This window comes from Chaetodon auriga, chromosome 3 (assembly GCF_051107435.1).
Source record: "Chaetodon auriga isolate fChaAug3 chromosome 3, fChaAug3.hap1, whole genome shotgun sequence".
NCBI lineage: Eukaryota > Metazoa > Chordata > Actinopteri > Chaetodontiformes > Chaetodontidae > Chaetodon > Chaetodon auriga.
In genome coordinates this window covers 11,445,851-11,463,097 of record NC_135076.1, presented here as the reverse complement: position 1 = coordinate 11,463,097, position 17,247 = coordinate 11,445,851, and the positions used below count along the sequence as shown (strand labels likewise).

General features: G+C 43.0%; 1 protein-coding gene across 7 annotated transcripts in view; it reads right to left on the bottom strand.

Moving 5' to 3' along the window:
- Nucleotides 1-16,499, bottom strand: part of dnajc6 (DnaJ (Hsp40) homolog, subfamily C, member 6) — a 40,842-nt gene extending 24,343 nt beyond the window's left edge. For 2 of the 7 annotated variants that reach the window (XM_076724230.1, XM_076724232.1), the window contains exons 1-3: nt 16,191-16,447; nt 10,133-10,277; nt 2,125-2,260 (exon numbers count right to left, since the gene is read on the bottom strand). In XM_076724230.1, coding sequence (XP_076580345.1) covers nt 2,125-2,260; nt 10,133-10,145 — 149 coding nt within the window. In that variant the 5' untranslated portion in view covers nt 10,146-10,277; nt 16,191-16,447. Of the gene's footprint in view, nt 1-2,124; nt 2,261-10,132; nt 10,517-16,190 lie in introns of those variants that run through there. The other 5 variants (XM_076724226.1, XM_076724227.1, XM_076724231.1 and 2 more) reach the window with 4 other exon arrangements.
- Nucleotides 16,500-17,247: the final 748 nt, after the last annotated feature.

Below are 17,247 nucleotides of genomic sequence, written 5' to 3'. Positions count from 1 at the left end.
TGCAGCAGGATAGCTGATGCTGACAAGTGTACGCTGCTAAACTGGCACGTCAGCGTACCTCCATCTACCTTTCCTTTCTGAGGCTTTCTGCCGGTTGCCACGGTAGCCTGCCTCCCACTGCCCCATTATCCCAAACACCCACTCATACATGCATATACAGAAGGCACAAACACACAGCAGCACACGCAGGGCCCTGATGAAATGAATCCTTCTGTATCAGCAGCGCACTGGCCATTTGGCACAATGAACTCCCATGAATAATTCAGCCGGGAGAGGAGCGATAGACGGCGCGGTGAGAAGAGGAGAGGACGGGAGAGGACAGGAAGGTGGAGCCGAGAGGAGGGGGGAGTGGCGGCCGAAAACTCGAGGGAACGACAGGACAGGAGGAGTGGGAGCTTGCCAAGATGTGAGCAGCAGAGGAGGGGAGACACAAGGGAGGAATAATCACCATCAAACTTGCTGAGTCAATAGTGAGAGAGGAGCTGTGTGTTTCTGACAATACAGAGGCCCCTTTGTGCTGCCCTGTGCAGATGCCTGAGCACAAACACACTGGGCCGGCCGAGCCGTGCCAGACTCTGCTGCCTCCCTCTTTCCTCCCTCCACCCACACTGCTCTGTTTCACTTGGAAAGCTGTCGGAGACTCACTTCACATTGTAATCAACAGCTGAAACAACTTTTAACCGATAATACACTAGTTAGATGAACATATCCCAAATCCAGCTATTTTAATATTTGAGCAAAGTTTCTGACAAGCATTCATTGCTCAGCATAATCATAATTATTCAATCAATCTACAGTGTAAGTAGAAAAAACAGATGCTAGCAGCGACATCATGTCATTAGCTCATCCATCAGTACTTCTCTCCTGCTTTGTGGTGTGGACTTCAGGGCAAATATGTCTCTCAACGGTAGCATTGCACTAGCTCACCAGTGGATTCTGGTCATTTCATGATACATTCTCATTGTTTGCTCTGGGAATGTGGGCTGTAGCAGCTGTCACATTGTGGGATATTGGTCTTCAATTTCTGACACTGTTAGGTTGTTGACGCAGGCTGTCCCTGGTCACCAAGGCTCCAAATTAGCTGTCAGTGTACAAGTCTCACAGTGCAATCTAAGACCACCCTATCCAACTGACAACCAAAGATTTGACAACACTTGACGGGAGACAGGCCACAATCATCAATTCTCATCCACAATAGTATCTTTGATATGAAGAAGGTGAAACCAGGCCCAAACGATATCATCCATTTGCAGAACCGAAGCTTTCAGATCTGCACTTCTGGACCTACACATCCTTTCCAACCTGTGCCATACAGGCAAGCAAATTGCAGGCGATAGCAGCAACAGTTTAGAAATACAAATGCAGCAATTTGCACCATCAGCAGGCAATGAGTGTCAACCTGTGTCCTTTGTCCTCTCACGCTGTTGAAGAGGAAAGGGTGAGAGGACGGAGATCGTGACCAGATTTTATTCATCTGAAGGAAAAAGGCGATAGGGATGAAGAGGCAGGAAGAAGAAAACACAAGAGGATGCAAGGTAGGTTGATGATATGTGTTTGAAGCTTAAAGCCATGTGATCACAGCTTTCACCTCTTCAGCATGCAGTTATCTCTAGATTAGAGCCCTCAGTTACAAAGCAGCAGGTTGAATCGTCAGAGGCATTTTTGTTTACAGTCTACCTGAATGAAATGTTTGTTTAAAATCACACATTTCCACATACTATGTCTCATTTTCTCTTATCACAACAGCAAATATAGGTAAGGCTCCTGTCCGGTGCACAAAGTGTACAACTTATACAGCACAGAAGAGCAGAGTCCGTCTAGAGTTTGAACCAATGCTACTGAAAAACCTGGCACAGTTTTTGGAAATATTGGATTTGAATGTAGGAACTCACTTCTGTAACATACAAAGTGCCAGGCCACAAGCAGGGCTTTGTCATCCCATATCATCCAAAAATATCTCCAAACCTCTGTCATTCAAAGCAGGAGCAATCATACAATAAGAAGATTGGCAGCATTTGAATATAGCAGCAGTCGATACTGTAGCTGCAGTGCAACAAAAACACAGTTGGGTGCTGTACTACAGTATTACAGTACATCATGCGTATGTGTGCAGAGGGAACTTACGTGGCAACCTGATGCATGACCTTAGTGGACGTGTCTTTCAGCGTGTCCTTCAAGTTGTCCTTGAAGTTGCTGAAGAACTTCCCGGCTCCTCCCTTCACCATGTCCAACAGTCCTCCGCCATAATTGGCATCCATATCTGGGGACAGAGGACCTTAAACCAATCAGAATCCAGAGGGGCACAAACACAGTGCATATACTGACGAAGCCAACAGAGAGGCACACTTCCATGTACATTCACACAATCATCCTATCTTACCTACTTTGTCAACAGAAAAACCATTGCTGCTGCAGATGATAGATTTCTATATTCATATGATGTCCACTGAATAAACATGATGGTCAATTTTTAACTAATTTAGAGGTTTTTATTTGACTTCAGTGATGAACAGATGACTCACTGCACAACACACCAAGTAAACACGTGTGTAGGTGTAAAGGAATGATGGACAAGGACGCAAGAGACAAGACACACAATGAAATGCATACCATCTGGAGCTGTGTATTGCTGTGAGTGTGTGTGTGTGTGTGTGCCCATGTATTACTCACGTTGTGGGGCTATAAATCTGTTTACACAGTCACAGTTGTGGGGACTCGCCATACTTGTGGGGACAAAATGCAGGTCCCCATAATATAAATCATTAAATTTTAGGGTGAAGACTGGGGATAGGGTTAGGTTAGGTTTAGTGTGTGTGTGTGTGTGTCTGTGTGTGTGTCTGTGTGTGTGTGTGTCATATCTTAGTCAGCGTGCCTCTGGTGATCTAAGAGTGCCTCTCCCTCCTCTCTCCCTCTTTCTCCATCTCTTCCCTTCATATATCCACACACAGCAACATGACTTGAGATGTAAGCTGGCAGTGCTGACAAATTTGCAGACAAAAGACATTTTCAGCATTTCCAGCTGGTGCACCTGGGTGCATCAAGAACTTCTTGTTCTCTTGTCCACAGGAAACAACCCACATACCAACCATCAATCAATCATGCTGTGCTCTAGCTTATCATGTGACATGGATAGAGCGGTTCTCTGAAGCCGTGCTTCTCACAGTCAGGGCCTTGAGTGTAATGTCCTACTGCCTGACAACAGCAGGTCTCGAAAAAGGAGCAAGTTTCCAGTTGGGACTGGACCATTTAGTTATAGACAGCTGTTTGCTAAGACAGGATGTAGCTATTTTCCAACATAATTACATTTTCTTTGGCCTGTGGCAGTTTGTGTGAAAGCAGGGTATTTAATGCTAAACGGTAGAATATAAAGAGACACAGGGAGTGCACTATGTGTCGCATTAGCCTGGAAGGCTAAATCTGGATTTCTGACCAATGGATGGGACTTACACCTTTTGATTTATAGTTCAGCGTCTCATCTTAGCTGCTGATAGCAGCAGATGTATCATACATGTTCTGTATCATGCTTTAAGTATATTACAGAAACACAAGCAGCCCAGTCTGACCACAGTATCTCTGTGGCGTACTCTGCACGGCTGTGTGTGTCGGCTTCCTAGCTAATGTACAACTTTGAATGAAGCTTACGATCAGTAATGGAAGGAATTAAATTAAACCTTGTTCAAATGGACCTTCTCAAAATCCCAAATTATCCAAGAGGCGGCTTCTTCATTGTGGTGACATTGTGACCTTGTCCTGGTTGAAATATCAACTTCAGCTGGGAGGTCTGAGTGTATCAGCCATGTTCATCCAGCCAATACTGAGAGTATGAAATCAATGTGAGGCAGATGGTTCATTGCGATGACACAGTATCGTGTCATTAGCTGGTAGTTGGCTGCAATTTCTGTGATGTATTTCCACTGAAAACATTACAGAAGAAGAATAGCTAATAGTCTGTTAGAGGCCATTCTTCCTTTATGCTGGTGGGTCGCTGTGCCTTATTCCACCAAGAGGTATTAGTATTATATCATGACCCCCTCCAGAGTAGAGTAATAGTTTTTTCAATTCAAGTTATAGTGTGTCCAGGTCAGGCCAGTGCAGGCTGGGTTCTGGTCTCTGGTTCATGTCCATGGTATCCCCTCACATACAGCGCTAATGTGATCAGCTGGATCAATAACTAGAGCTAGACAACATTGCTGGTGGAATGAAGGCGCACACTTTTCATTGATTTTAACAGCAGACTTTCACACTTACGCACAAACTCACATTTCAAAGACTGTCTCTGAGGATATCTGTCTCGAGAGAAATGCCGGCTGCTGAGACAGTTTCCTGATTAATCACAAACAGTAGCTGCTTTATATTTTCTCCCTCCTTACTCCTTCACCAACATTACTTGTCTACTTTTGATCCCGCTTTCCCTCTTGTCTGGTTTACTGACTCCATCCTGTCCCGCCCCCCCCCCACCCCCCACCACACGCAATTCTTCACCAAATTCCAGATTTAGACTTTTCATCTCCGACTGCAGAGGCTTGAAATGTGTGACAGGGATTTATTTCTGGTAAAGAATAAAGCTCCTGCTTGTTGAACTCATACAGCATATCATCCACAGAAATTTCCAAAAACTCGAACAGAACTTTACACACGGCAATCAAAACAGATGTTGTATCTGTTTAATGAACCGAATTGCAGATTTTAACTATAACTTTTAACTTTTATTTTAACTGAACGGGCACTTGCTGCATTAAAAAAAAGTTGGGATATAGAGTTTGAAAGACTTAATAAAAGTGTATTGGTAAATCGAGTAATTAAAAAACTTTGAGCTTGGGGTAAACCTGAAGACTAGTTGAAACCTGCAAAGACTGGACAGATGTTTTAGTCTCTCACAGTCAGGAAGGACCATAAAGCTTCAGCTGAGTAAATGCACTAGATCACTGATTCTCAATTGGTGGGTCGCTGACCCGTTTTCAGTGGATCGTGGGCCTTTCCATGGGCAAAAAAAAATGTTACAAAAAAAATCCTGTGCTTTTATTTTGGAGGGGATTTTTACTTAAAATAAAATTATATGATTCTATCAGCTGATGATCAGCACTGATCAGTCAGGTCCGATCAGTCGTCAAATCATGTTCATAATCAGCTCAACCACCGTGATGTCTCCCCGTCTTCATCCGCCCAAGGTCATTAAATCTCTTCAGCTGACATGAATATCTGGAAACCACTAAAACTATTATTACTATTATAGTTATAGGATTCTCACATGAAAGCACGAGCATTGAAACCCAACATAAAAGGACTGAAAAAGAATTAAAGTCAAGTACCGCACTACTGACATTATCACATCTGTGCCTTTCAACCTTGCAAGCTTTTATCTGACAGCAGGCCTGTTTTTTTTTTTTACATCCTGATGTACTGTCCTCAGCTTTTTGTGGTGAAGGTTTTGTGTGAGCGTATGCCATTTCATCTTTACTCATCTGTACAGCAACACACAGAAAAAGAAAGGCAGGATAACGTGCAGCAAAGGCTGAGTGGCCTAATATACAGAGAATAACCCCGTTAACTCTGCTGCTGACTGAATTAACTTCGAAATCATTTAATTTGTTGCTTGTATCCTGGGCTAACATCATACAATTACCAATTAACCTTCATCTAAAGGAATAGTGCTACAAGCTGAAATGTGTTTTTTTTTTTCTTTCTTGCCAGAGGTTAGATTAGAAGATCAATATCACTCTCATGTCTGTGCGCTAATATGAAGCTACAGCCAACAGCTGGTTAGCTTAGCAAACAGGCTGCAAAAAGGGAAGAACAGCTAACCGGCCTCAGTCCAAAGGCAACAAAATCTACCTTCAGACTTAATTTTTGTATGGATTAAACAAACAAGATAAAGCATGTGAACTCTTGATCTTTAGAGCTTTAGAAATACCTATTTCCTGCTGTCTCTTTGCTAAGCTAAGCTAACCAGCCGCTGGCTGAAATAGGTAGCCTGGCTCTGTCCAAAAGTAACAAAATCAATTAGAACTACAATTAGTCATTCGGCAGACGCTTTTATCCAAAGCGACGTACAAATGAATTCACACACCGATGGCGCAGCATCTGGGTCAGTTTTGGGGTTCAGTATCTTGCCCAAGGATACTTCGGCATGTGGACTGCCGAGGTCAGGGATCGCACCACCGACCTCCCAACTGGCAGATGACTGCTCTACCTCCTGAGCCACAGACGCCCAAAATCCACTTACCAGCACTTCTGAAGCTCTAAAGCTCACAAGTTCACATCTTATATCTTGTTTCATTCTTAACCTCCAACTAAACAAATTTCCCAGCCAGTGAATCTGACAGGATGTATGGGCAAAACCTGGATCCTGCTCCACCTTGAACTCACAAGCTATATGAGATCTGCCAATCATGTTTAGAGGCTTGCACAGGTAAGGAAACATATGTCATGATTAAGGAAAAAATGTGCTTGGAAGACATCTCACTAGCCTACAGGGAGAGCTGTTCCATGAAAACAGGACCAGGCCAGTAGCTCAGCCCTCCTCCCTCCCCAACCGCCCCCCCATCACTTTCTCAGAGTCAACCAATAGAAGCGGAGAGAGGGAGGGAGAGAGAGATGACTGAAGAAAAGAGAAAGACAGTTCTAGTTATGTCCACAGGGATCAGTGGGCTGTCTGAATATGTCTCCCTCCTCCCACAGCCCCAAACCGTTCTCCTTCAATATCTGGCTGGTGTGAATGACACAGATGGACGCATACACACAACAATGAAGCTTGACAAGCAAACACACTGCGCTGCACTCCGTCTCAGTGTTACTACACCATGCTGGGCCTCGTCGTGTCCTGGTCCTGAATGACTGTGGCGTAAACCCGGACTCTAATCTGCTTAATTATAGATGCTGCTGATGAGTCAAGAAGTGTATGATTAATCATCTACTATTCAGCTTCACCAGGGGAGAATGACACTGCTCTGAATGGCAAGGAAGCTCTTACAGGCAGCTAAAAGCATAGTACCTCAGTAAAAAGCTGTAATCTGCAGGTGCACGCTGACAGCTGAGTAGTGAAACAAAATTTTGTATAAAAGCTCTGAAATTTTTAACTAACTCTGTGCCTGAGCGTAGTTCTGTAGCATCCAAACAAGCGCATAAATGAGTCTATGTGTAAACAGGTATTGCCTCTTTTTTAGTTCTCGCCATCAGATGTGACAGGTCTGATTAATTTGTGTTGACAAAGTGACAGCAGCAGCATGACAGGGAATGAGGGAGGAGAGAAATGGAAAACAACATGCAATAAAGGCTCCCAGACGGACTTGAACCAGTCATATTGTGGTTCGTGGTGAGTGCCTTAACCCCAACAGGCCACCAGGGCGCCACAGCGCTGCAGTCAGGGTATGTGAGTCGCTGCATAGCAAACAGAGTCCATCACTTTGAGAGTCAGACTGGTTTTACTGCTATCAATCAAAATCCAAATAAAGCCACTGGCAGAGGAGACACCTGATCATGTTGAATGAAGCCATATCTAATTACTTTTATCACTTATCTTCAGCCTCTTCTTTAAAACTGTGTTTTCATAACACAGCTCTGTAAGAGACCATGAATCCTCTTTGAACAAGCAGACACAGCTAACAGCTATCTGTAACTGTTAGCTGTGAGAACTGCTGCTCTATACAGGATTAGACTTAACTGTTTGGAGACAAATATAAACTAGACATATAAAGTAGTTAGCTGCTAACTTGTTAGCATTAGGCTATGAATGTAAAAATGAGGTCATACGCCATCATCAATGTTTCCTTCAGTTCCACTGCCAAAGCAATGGGTTTGAACTTGAGTAACTGGCTTCTATCTGATCATCTCTAAACAATATCAGAGATTAAATCAGGTGTTTGTTTATTTACTTTTTAATGCCAAGGCTGTTTTTATAAATGGTGCTGTATAAATCAGTTATGTCTGCAGTGTGAATGAACCACACCTTTGCTCCCTAAATCTATGTCCTCCTGTACATCATATGCTTTATATCACTTCTATTTCTCGGCATATCTGTGTGAATCTTGCCTATCTAGCGGTGCTAGCTGGTCTGTGTGCCTCTGTGTCTGTGGCCAGATGGATGTGGGAGTGTGCAGACTGGTGCGCCAGCTACAGTGACAAACCTCGCTGATACAGACACCAGAGGAGGCTCTAATATGGGCTCCATCAGGTGAATACAGCAGCAGAGAGCCCAGCCGCTCACAGAAAGACAGAGCGGGGCACCTACAGAGCCCAGAGCTGCTGGCATTGGCAGGAAGATCAATGGTTTGTTTGAATGTGTCTCCCTCCATCTAGAGTGCCAACCTTTAGCCCTCACTATCAGGCTGAATGAGACAGACGGACACACAGACACACACAGGCAGGGACAAGCACATACGCACACACACACACACACACACACACACACACACACACACATAAAAGAGACCATCCATAAGGCCTGGCAGGCCAGACAGACATCTGACACTGGAGCCCATCCCCCCAGCCCCCCCACCCAGCCTCCCCAGCAACAATCCCAATCCCCTTTCCTCACTGACCCCTCCACCCTCCTCATCCAGCTTCTTTAGTTTCACACAAGTGTTCATCCCTGGAGGCTGGCTGACTCCACAGAGCCCTGCAGTGAGGTGAAGACAGGGCAGGTCCCACAGACTTTAAACTTGACTTTAAACACCCACAGTAACAGACTTCCCCATTAACTTTCACTTATTAAAGCAAACAATCACTGGTTTATGTTGTAATATTAGCAGCAATAGTTGTAGTGCTGATTGTATTGGACTATTGTCCGTTTGCCTGGAATCCGCACAATGCTTTGAGAGAAAAAAATGAAACTGATTTTGTAAACATGGATGATACACAAACACTGAGTCAGCTGTTTCCTGGAGATGAGAAAAAAAAGCTGTTTATAAGGATAAACTTAAGACTTGTGCCATTTATTTTCTCTCTCTATCACTATTCAATGTACAATTTCCTAGAAAGAAGAATCACATAAAGATGTTATTTGAATCTCTATAGACTTACATGTTGTACATGGTGATAATGACTTTAACGCTTGATGTGTATTTGTGACGTGTAATCTCATGTAGCACAGGCCAAATGTTTGGCATGATATATAAATAAAGACTAACTCAGTAGTAATAGCAGTTACAGTTACTGCAGTAGTATGATACTTGTAGCAGCAGCAGAAATGGTCTCCGCAGCAGTAGTAACATAAACTGTCACCATAAAACTTTACTCTTCTCAAGAGGTTCTGTGACAGAGGACACAATTGATCTCAGTGAGCATAAAGCGTCGGAGCAAATGACTTATGGCTCGATTCAATAAAGCACGTAGAGGATTTATCACCAGATTAATGAGAAACAGATGGATTATAGCATGTGCCTCTATCATCATGAGGACCATGTTTTTTTGTTTTTAATTGGATCCATGAGCCTTACAATCCATCATTCACAGCTGGCCAGATGACTAAACTTTGAAACTGAAAGAATTTTGTGCTTCTGCTGCCCGAAACTGAAGTAAGACGTATTCTTCTGACTATACAGTTTCACATTTAAAGCCCACATGGAAAAGTAAATCAACTATAAAATGTGGTTATTGTGGTAGATATCTCTGAAAATTGGCTGAAATGAGTTTTTATACATACGCTTCCATCTTTCATAGGTTTTAAATGTATTATGGACACTAGAGATGAGTATTGTGTGCTAATAAACGTATGTAGTGTGCTGAAAATACTATGGCAGTCTTTGCACACTTTTTGATACTTTGCACATCTAAAGCGTACCATTACCTTTTAATCCAGTCTGAGCTCTATCAGTACCTTCCCTACAGGAACATGTGCAGGACTGGGCAGCACCTAATGCAAACGATTTAACACAAAACCAACGGCACTAGGACACGTCTTCATCTGTCCTGCATACAGTAGCCCAATATAGCATTTAGGTGGGGTCTGGGAGCCACTCTGAGCCCAGGAGGGGACTCCAGGAGGTGCACAGCCACACTGCATACTTTCACTATTGTTAGCCATTGTGTTACAGGCTACCTTAATACTGTCTAAAGTCATCCCGTCTTACTCAAACACTCTCCAGGTCAGCGTACAATCGCCATCCCGGTTGCGGAAGGCGGTGAGGACTCTTACCTGAGCTGTCCATGGTGCTGCAGTCCTCCTCTCTCAGCGGGCCTGCCTTCGGTCCAAGGGTGGCCGCTATGGAGCCTGCGAGTGTGCTGCCGCCGCTGCTGCTCCCTCTGCCGACACTGAAGCTATCTCCGCCGCTATCGACCAACTGCAAAGATTCATAGCCATCGTAACTGGTCTTTTTCTTGTATGCCCCCAGCAAGCTCATTACCGAAGGACACACACGCACACGAAACGAAGAAATTAAAGACAAAAGAAGCCCCAAAGACGTAGCAGGCTACGCCGCGCCGTCGCCGCCGCCACCGCCGCTGCCGCCTGTGCTGCCACTAGCTTACTGCTGCTGGGTGCACCACATGTCCGCGGAGGAGAGGACGAGCGGTCTCCTCTGTTTTCTGGTGAAAGGAATATTCTGCCGGGAGGTCTCTCTCTCTCTCTCTCTCTCTCTCTCTCTCTCTCTCTCTCTCTCTCTCTCTCTCCCCCCCTTTCCCCTCCTCTCTCTCTCTGCTCTCTCTGTCTGTCTATCGCCTCCTCTTTTCTCAGCAGCACCGCATTTTACTACGACGCTGCTGCTGCTGCTGCTGCTGTAGTCCCCGACTGAGTAAGAGGGAAATCCACCCCAACACACAATCCTCTAATGTTATTGCTGCATCTATTATTCACACACTCTAATTGTGAATACGCCTAGAGGCCTATTTTTCCTCAAGCTCACCAGTACACAACAATTTCGGGTAAAAACTACAAAAATAAGGTCATGTAAAAATAGATTGGAATATAACAAAGTTAAAAAAAAATGTCAGTGAACTCACCATTGAGCGCCACTGGCATACGACAATCACTGGTGGGATGTCACTTATTTTTACTCGGGTACAGTCTTGAAGTATTTGTACATTACTTGAGTATTTCCATTTCATGCTACTTTATACTTCTACTCCACTCCATTTTGAATGCAAATATTGTGCTTTTTACTCCACTACATTTACCTCACAGCTGCATAACGTACTTTGCAGATTTAGATTATTAATATAACACATGAAGCTAACAATAAATTAAGAAATTAAAGGTAAACTATCCAGCATTATAAAAGTAATTAAAACTATCCCCACCTTTACCATTAAACATTAAAGTGATGAACATATTGATGCATCACTACATAATGAGTACTTTGGCTTTTGGTACATGAAGTTTATTTTGATGCAGATACTGTAAAATTCTCCATGTAGGAATTTGACTTCTGAAAGAGTATTTTTCTGCTTTAAATTTGAAGCCACCTTAAGTGATGTCATTAAATTTACTCACATGCCCCCATGTAAAAAGGCTGGGATCCCAGTTTTATTGTCTGTGTGGATTTCCCCTTTCAAGGCTCTTTTCAAAATGTCTGTGGGTGTCCAGCTGATTCTGATTGTCCTATGAAAGAGGTGGAAGGCAAGTGTTTCATCCTGCACAGTTGTTTCCACTAAATATTTGCTGGGTTAAATACAATATTTGCAGAATTAAGTAAGCTACACAAAGATTTTCATAATCAATTGATCTGCTGATTATTTTCTTGTTTAGTTAATCATAATGTCTCTAAAATGTCAGAAAATTGTGAAGAATCAATGTTGCAGAGTTAAAGTCTTAACATTGCTCATTTTGTGCAATGAAAATCAAATCATCAATCAAAGAAGATATTAAATGTGCAATAATATAAGACAAAAAAGCAGAAATTACTCACTGGTACCAGAAAATGTTTGACATTTTAGCTTCAAAAGTGACCCAAATAATTTATCAATAATCAGGTTGCCAATTGACCAGTGTAACCGATTCACTTAAATGCAGGACAGATGCACCATAGATGTAGAATGGATGGAGTCTGTTGTAACCATGACTGTGCACGGTGAACAGGCACAGCTGATAATGGCATTAAGTGTTCTATGAAGTAAAATTTGCAGCGTCATCTATTAAAGTATGACCTCAGGGAGTAGAAAGATATAAGAAATCTTGAGTTAATTTAAAGAACCTCTTGTTATGACCTGCTTTGTTGGGTATAAATAAGAAGCAAATTAAGAGTCTGGGCCCATGATAGAGCAAATCCCTTATTTGAGTCCTGTGCTGAAAATAAGCACAGACCCTTGGCCTTGTCATAGTTAAAGATTCAAATAAGAAGTGTCTTGTATTGCAGGACAACAGCACCATGCTTTGTCAGAAAAGGGAAACTCACTCTGCATCATGGGGAATTTTCTCAGCCTCTACTCAAGCAGCAGCTTTAAATGTTAATAGGCTCTTTGTAATTTCAATCCAACAGATTTTTAATTTTAGCTCCAAATTTGTCATTTTAGCTTCAATTTTGGGGTAATGACCCTGGCTCCATGCAGGACAAAACACTGACCACTGATGGCATGCTTCCTCCCTTGGCCTTGTCCCCTGGCAACAGAAACCCTGCATGGTTCTGAAAAGAGGACATGAGCCTGGGAAACTCTTTTAGGAGAGCAGACGGGAGCTCAAAGCCCAGCGGGAACGGAATGTCCAAAACGGAGGAACGAAACCCCCGCCATACCGGACGCAGAGCGCTGCCGCTCCATTGTAGCAATGGAGCTTCCTGTCTTGCTCCTAACTGTGTCTACCAGTATTTACCCCTTCTGAATGTGACTGCTCAGGATACAGGCAGCAGGTGCAGAAAGGACATCACAATCTCTGCCATGATCAAAGGTTTACACAGGAAGACACAACAAGTCCAATCAAACACTTGAATTGAGCTGAAACGATTAATTGATTAATTTTTTTTTTTGAGCCCATTAACTATTTTGTGAATCGATTAATCATTTCAGTCATTCTTCAAGCAAAATTGGCCGACATTCATTCCAGCCTCTCAAATGTGAAGATTTGGCTCTTTGTCACCTGAGCTCTGGGAAGTTAAAATGATCATATTAAAGATTAATCAATTAATTGAGAAAATAATCAGACTATAAGAAATGAAAATAATTGTTAGTTGCAGCCCTGAAAGAAGATATTGAAAGAATTATATCTTTCAGCTTGAGCTACACTGCAGACTTTGCATAAAAAAGCATATAAAACAATATCTAGGCCTATATCACACCTCTGATATAAACCACATTTCTAACCTCTATGGGTGTTGGCCAACCATTGCATAAATATGGGCACCTGGCTTACCATAAAAAGTTAATGTTCACAGTGCACCACTTGGCTGTGTGACCTGTAGTGATAACAGGGACAGCTGATACCTGCAGGTTGTATAATTCTAAGAAGAGACCACCTGATGACTTTTGAGGCATTCATTTATATCCCCCTTTTAAGAACTCCTGAGAAGCCTTCAAATGCAATGCAAAGTGCCATTTTTAATGTTTTATGACACCAGTGTAACGTGAAACTGACTGTGGCCTTGTATCATAAAAGACATATCACCATTTCCGTTGGTTTTACCACCATTCTCAATGAAGGATTAAGGATTAATGATTATCCTCATAACAGTTAAAGCAGAATCCAGGAATCTGCTGGATCAGCTGTAGGACTCACTTGACAAGACACCCAGTGGACTTGAATCTGTGGCTAAGTCTGTGAGACTTTAGCTCCTGTAATCCAAGGATTCCTGTTCTCTGTGGTGAAAACTGAAACAACGCAGATACACACTGGATTCATGTGTCTTCATAGAAAACAGCAGCATCCATGCTGCCCTGGTTTTATCGGTGAGCTGGCAGGTGGCCTACTTTAGGGACTGAAAACTATCCCATCTATCCTGGTGAAGGGCTGAGCATGACAGATTCTCTACCTGTTTACTTAGTCTAATTCTCTGCCTTCAACCATTAGAAAGGCTTAAACCCCTTGTGTGCCTGTTCTTTTAAATGCACCATAAACAGAAGCATTACAAAGAAAATAATCTATCCATGTAGTAGTGAAGTTCTATGCTTTAAAGACACAGTGAAATTAAAAATACATTTTCCAGGCTCTAATCCAATACATTAATCTTTCACTGGATCTTGTTATGCATCCTAAATATGTGTCAAAAATTATTATTTTTTGACTCTTCTTAGATTGAAATGTCATTAGTACAATTTTGAGGTACAAGGACTTTCTTTGGGTATTTCAAAATTCTGCTAGCTAATTTTTTTTTTCTACTCCACTAGAATTCAGAGGTGAATATTGCACTTTTTACTCCAAAACATTTATTTGATAACTTCAGTTACTTGTTCCATTTTTTGTTAGCATTTGGCATTTTTGGTACTTTAATCATATTTTCATGTAACAGTTTTGTATTTTTAGTTAGGTACAAAATGAATATTACCCTTCCTTGTAAAAACACTATTTCTTCACAGTGAAATTTTAAGTACTTCTGCAGCACTGCATAAAAAAGCTAACTGTTAGCTAGTGTGGTTAGCCAGCAGAGCATTATCGTAAAAGGTGTGTTTAGCTGGAAAAAACTTTGGTAACATATCCAACGGATAAGGTCGAGCAAGGTCTGATTTAACAATTTAACCCTGCAGGTGAATGAGGTTGGTGAAGGTTAACGGTGATGTAGCGCCACGCTACATCTCTCAGCAACTAGCTAAGGCTTATTCACTATGTCACGCCCACTTCTGAGTGGCCCAATGGAATGTGTTGGATAACTAAACCCCACCCACTCATACCACTGGATATATGTCACATTAAAGAAGCTAAACACTCTGACCTCACTTTCACTGGGACTTTAAAGTGAAAAAGAAACAGACAGCCCATTAAAAAATCACTTCCTGTATCTGTCTCAAATGGGTGTCACCACAGACCCGCCCCTTTAGGAAGCTAACAGCTGGTCCTGACTCTGTTCACTCCAATGGGAAAACTGAACATGAGCAGAGCAAATTATGACCCATTTCTGTCACCACAATAAATATTTGACCCATGTTTCACAAGCTGCATCTCCTCCCAACATTCTGACACCTAAATTTAACTTTTCAAATCAGGAGGGCAACACACTCTCCTGACAAGCAATAATCCATCAGTAATGCACTAACATTAAAAATGCCCTATGGGGATGGGTTTAGAGGTGACCACGCCCACTGAGAAGACAGGAAGTGCATACATTTTCATACCACTGGCGGAGCTTCTGAGGCATCATCCCATGTTACAGAGCATCTTTGATGAGGTGTCCGCCTACTATGTCAGCTCTTAATGCAGCAGAGGCTGTTGACTGCACAACACAGCAAAATGTGACTCAGAGCCTCAGATCACAACATGAAACCACACCAAGCTGTGTTAAGCTGCTCACGTGATGTGCGTGACGCTGGTGGTGATGTGACGATCGCTATTGGTCAAAACAGGAGAGGAGCTGTCCTCTCGCTGTAGAGCCAGCCCTGGGTGATGAAGACGGCGATTTAGATAATACTGATATTCAAGATCGAGGAAGAGGAATCAGTCATGTCCGAATGCTGACAAGGCTGTGTTTAAAAAAAAAAAGAAGAAGAAGAAACAAAACACCTGTCCTGTGGAAATAAAACACTGATTTGCGTACAGGGTGTTGTGTGCCTTTAACTGGTATCCTGTCATGCCGTTACCGAAATCATCATCTGACAGAAAAATCCACATGAAGTGACAACCTTCATGCTGTTAATTCAATCTGATCGGGTGATGTCATCAACCACAAGACTAAAGAAACAGCAGCAATAATTATCAGGAAAGATCAAACGTCTCGTTGTGTGACGGGAAAAAAAAATCGACACCTGAACAAAAATAACTCAAATGATGTCATTCATGATGCTCGTGTGCGTATCTAGCCACATACAGGCCCCGAGGACAGGGACAAGTTTGTGATTTTAGATTAATTCGTATCCAGAGTGGAGACAAACGGAGCATTTACCCGTGGAACAAGTGCATGTTGATGATAACCTCTCAGGCCACCGTGCAAAGATGCACTGTGGGGGGGAAGTGGTGTGTGATTTCCAGAGGTAGCCTGACATTATGTAACATCCACACACGGAACACGATGCTCTCTCTCCTTCTCTGGCTGTTAGAGGTGTAAGAAAGGGCCAGTAAAGCATGCCTCATGAATGACATCAAACTGAGCACAAACAGAAAATGCTGCGGATGACTTTACCTGTCAGAGCGCCTTCTACCATTCTCCCAGGCGCGCCGTCTTGTGCCGTGCTGGAGATGCGCTTTGAACCCCGGCTCTGCTCACAGACTCCGACCTTTGATTTGTCATTCGCTGCCAGTCAAAGGTCGAAGCGTTCAGCGTCCTGTGAGACACACTGTCCTGAGAAGATTCGCCGGCAGCTCCCAGTTGACCCGTTGATAAATTTGCTGAGGCAGCACCAGGCTACGGCATCATCATATAATCACATTTTGGCATATGAGCAACAAAACAAGGTCCCGCGATGGCGATGTGTAGATCTGTAGAACATGTGGATGAGCCTAAACGAGTTGATACAAGGGAAGGTGGATGTGGATGAATGTGTAGAGTGCAGCAGAAAGTGCGCCGCTCAGCGCATCTGCCTGCGCCGTCAGTGAGGCTGAGCCAGTCTGGTAAAACCTGGGCTGGACTTAAGAAACAGGCTGAATGTTAGGAGAGTATGCGGATTTACTGCAGGAAACTAGTCTACTCATAAGGACCGCTGCAGTAGCCAGGAAACCAACACAATGATTATTATGGAGATTAAAAATATTGTTAATTATTCTTTATCAGGCCTCAAAACGGCTGAGCACAGCTTCCCTACAGTAGAGGTCCCCATCAGATTAAAAATCCCTGAAACGCAACACCAGTTGTGCTGCAAGTGAGGCCTCGGACGCACTGAGATAATAGATTTCTTGTTATGCAAGTGAGAACTTAAACCTGCACCGTAGTTCATGCATGCACAAAGCACATCGCTGCACTTTCTGTCAAAGGTGGAGAGCAGATGACACTGTAATCCGTGACAGTGGAGCGAGAGCTCCAACCAGCTCTAACGCACATGGGGTTTATTTACAGATCTGAGAGGATTAGACAAGAGAGGAGACGATATACACAGCATTCCCATTTATATGCATGTGTATATGTGAGTGTGGTCATGTACTCACATTGTGGGGACATAAATCCGTTTTTACAGTTACATTGTGGTGACTCGCCTTCCTTCTGGGGACATTAGCAAGTCCCCATAATGTAAATCATTAGATTT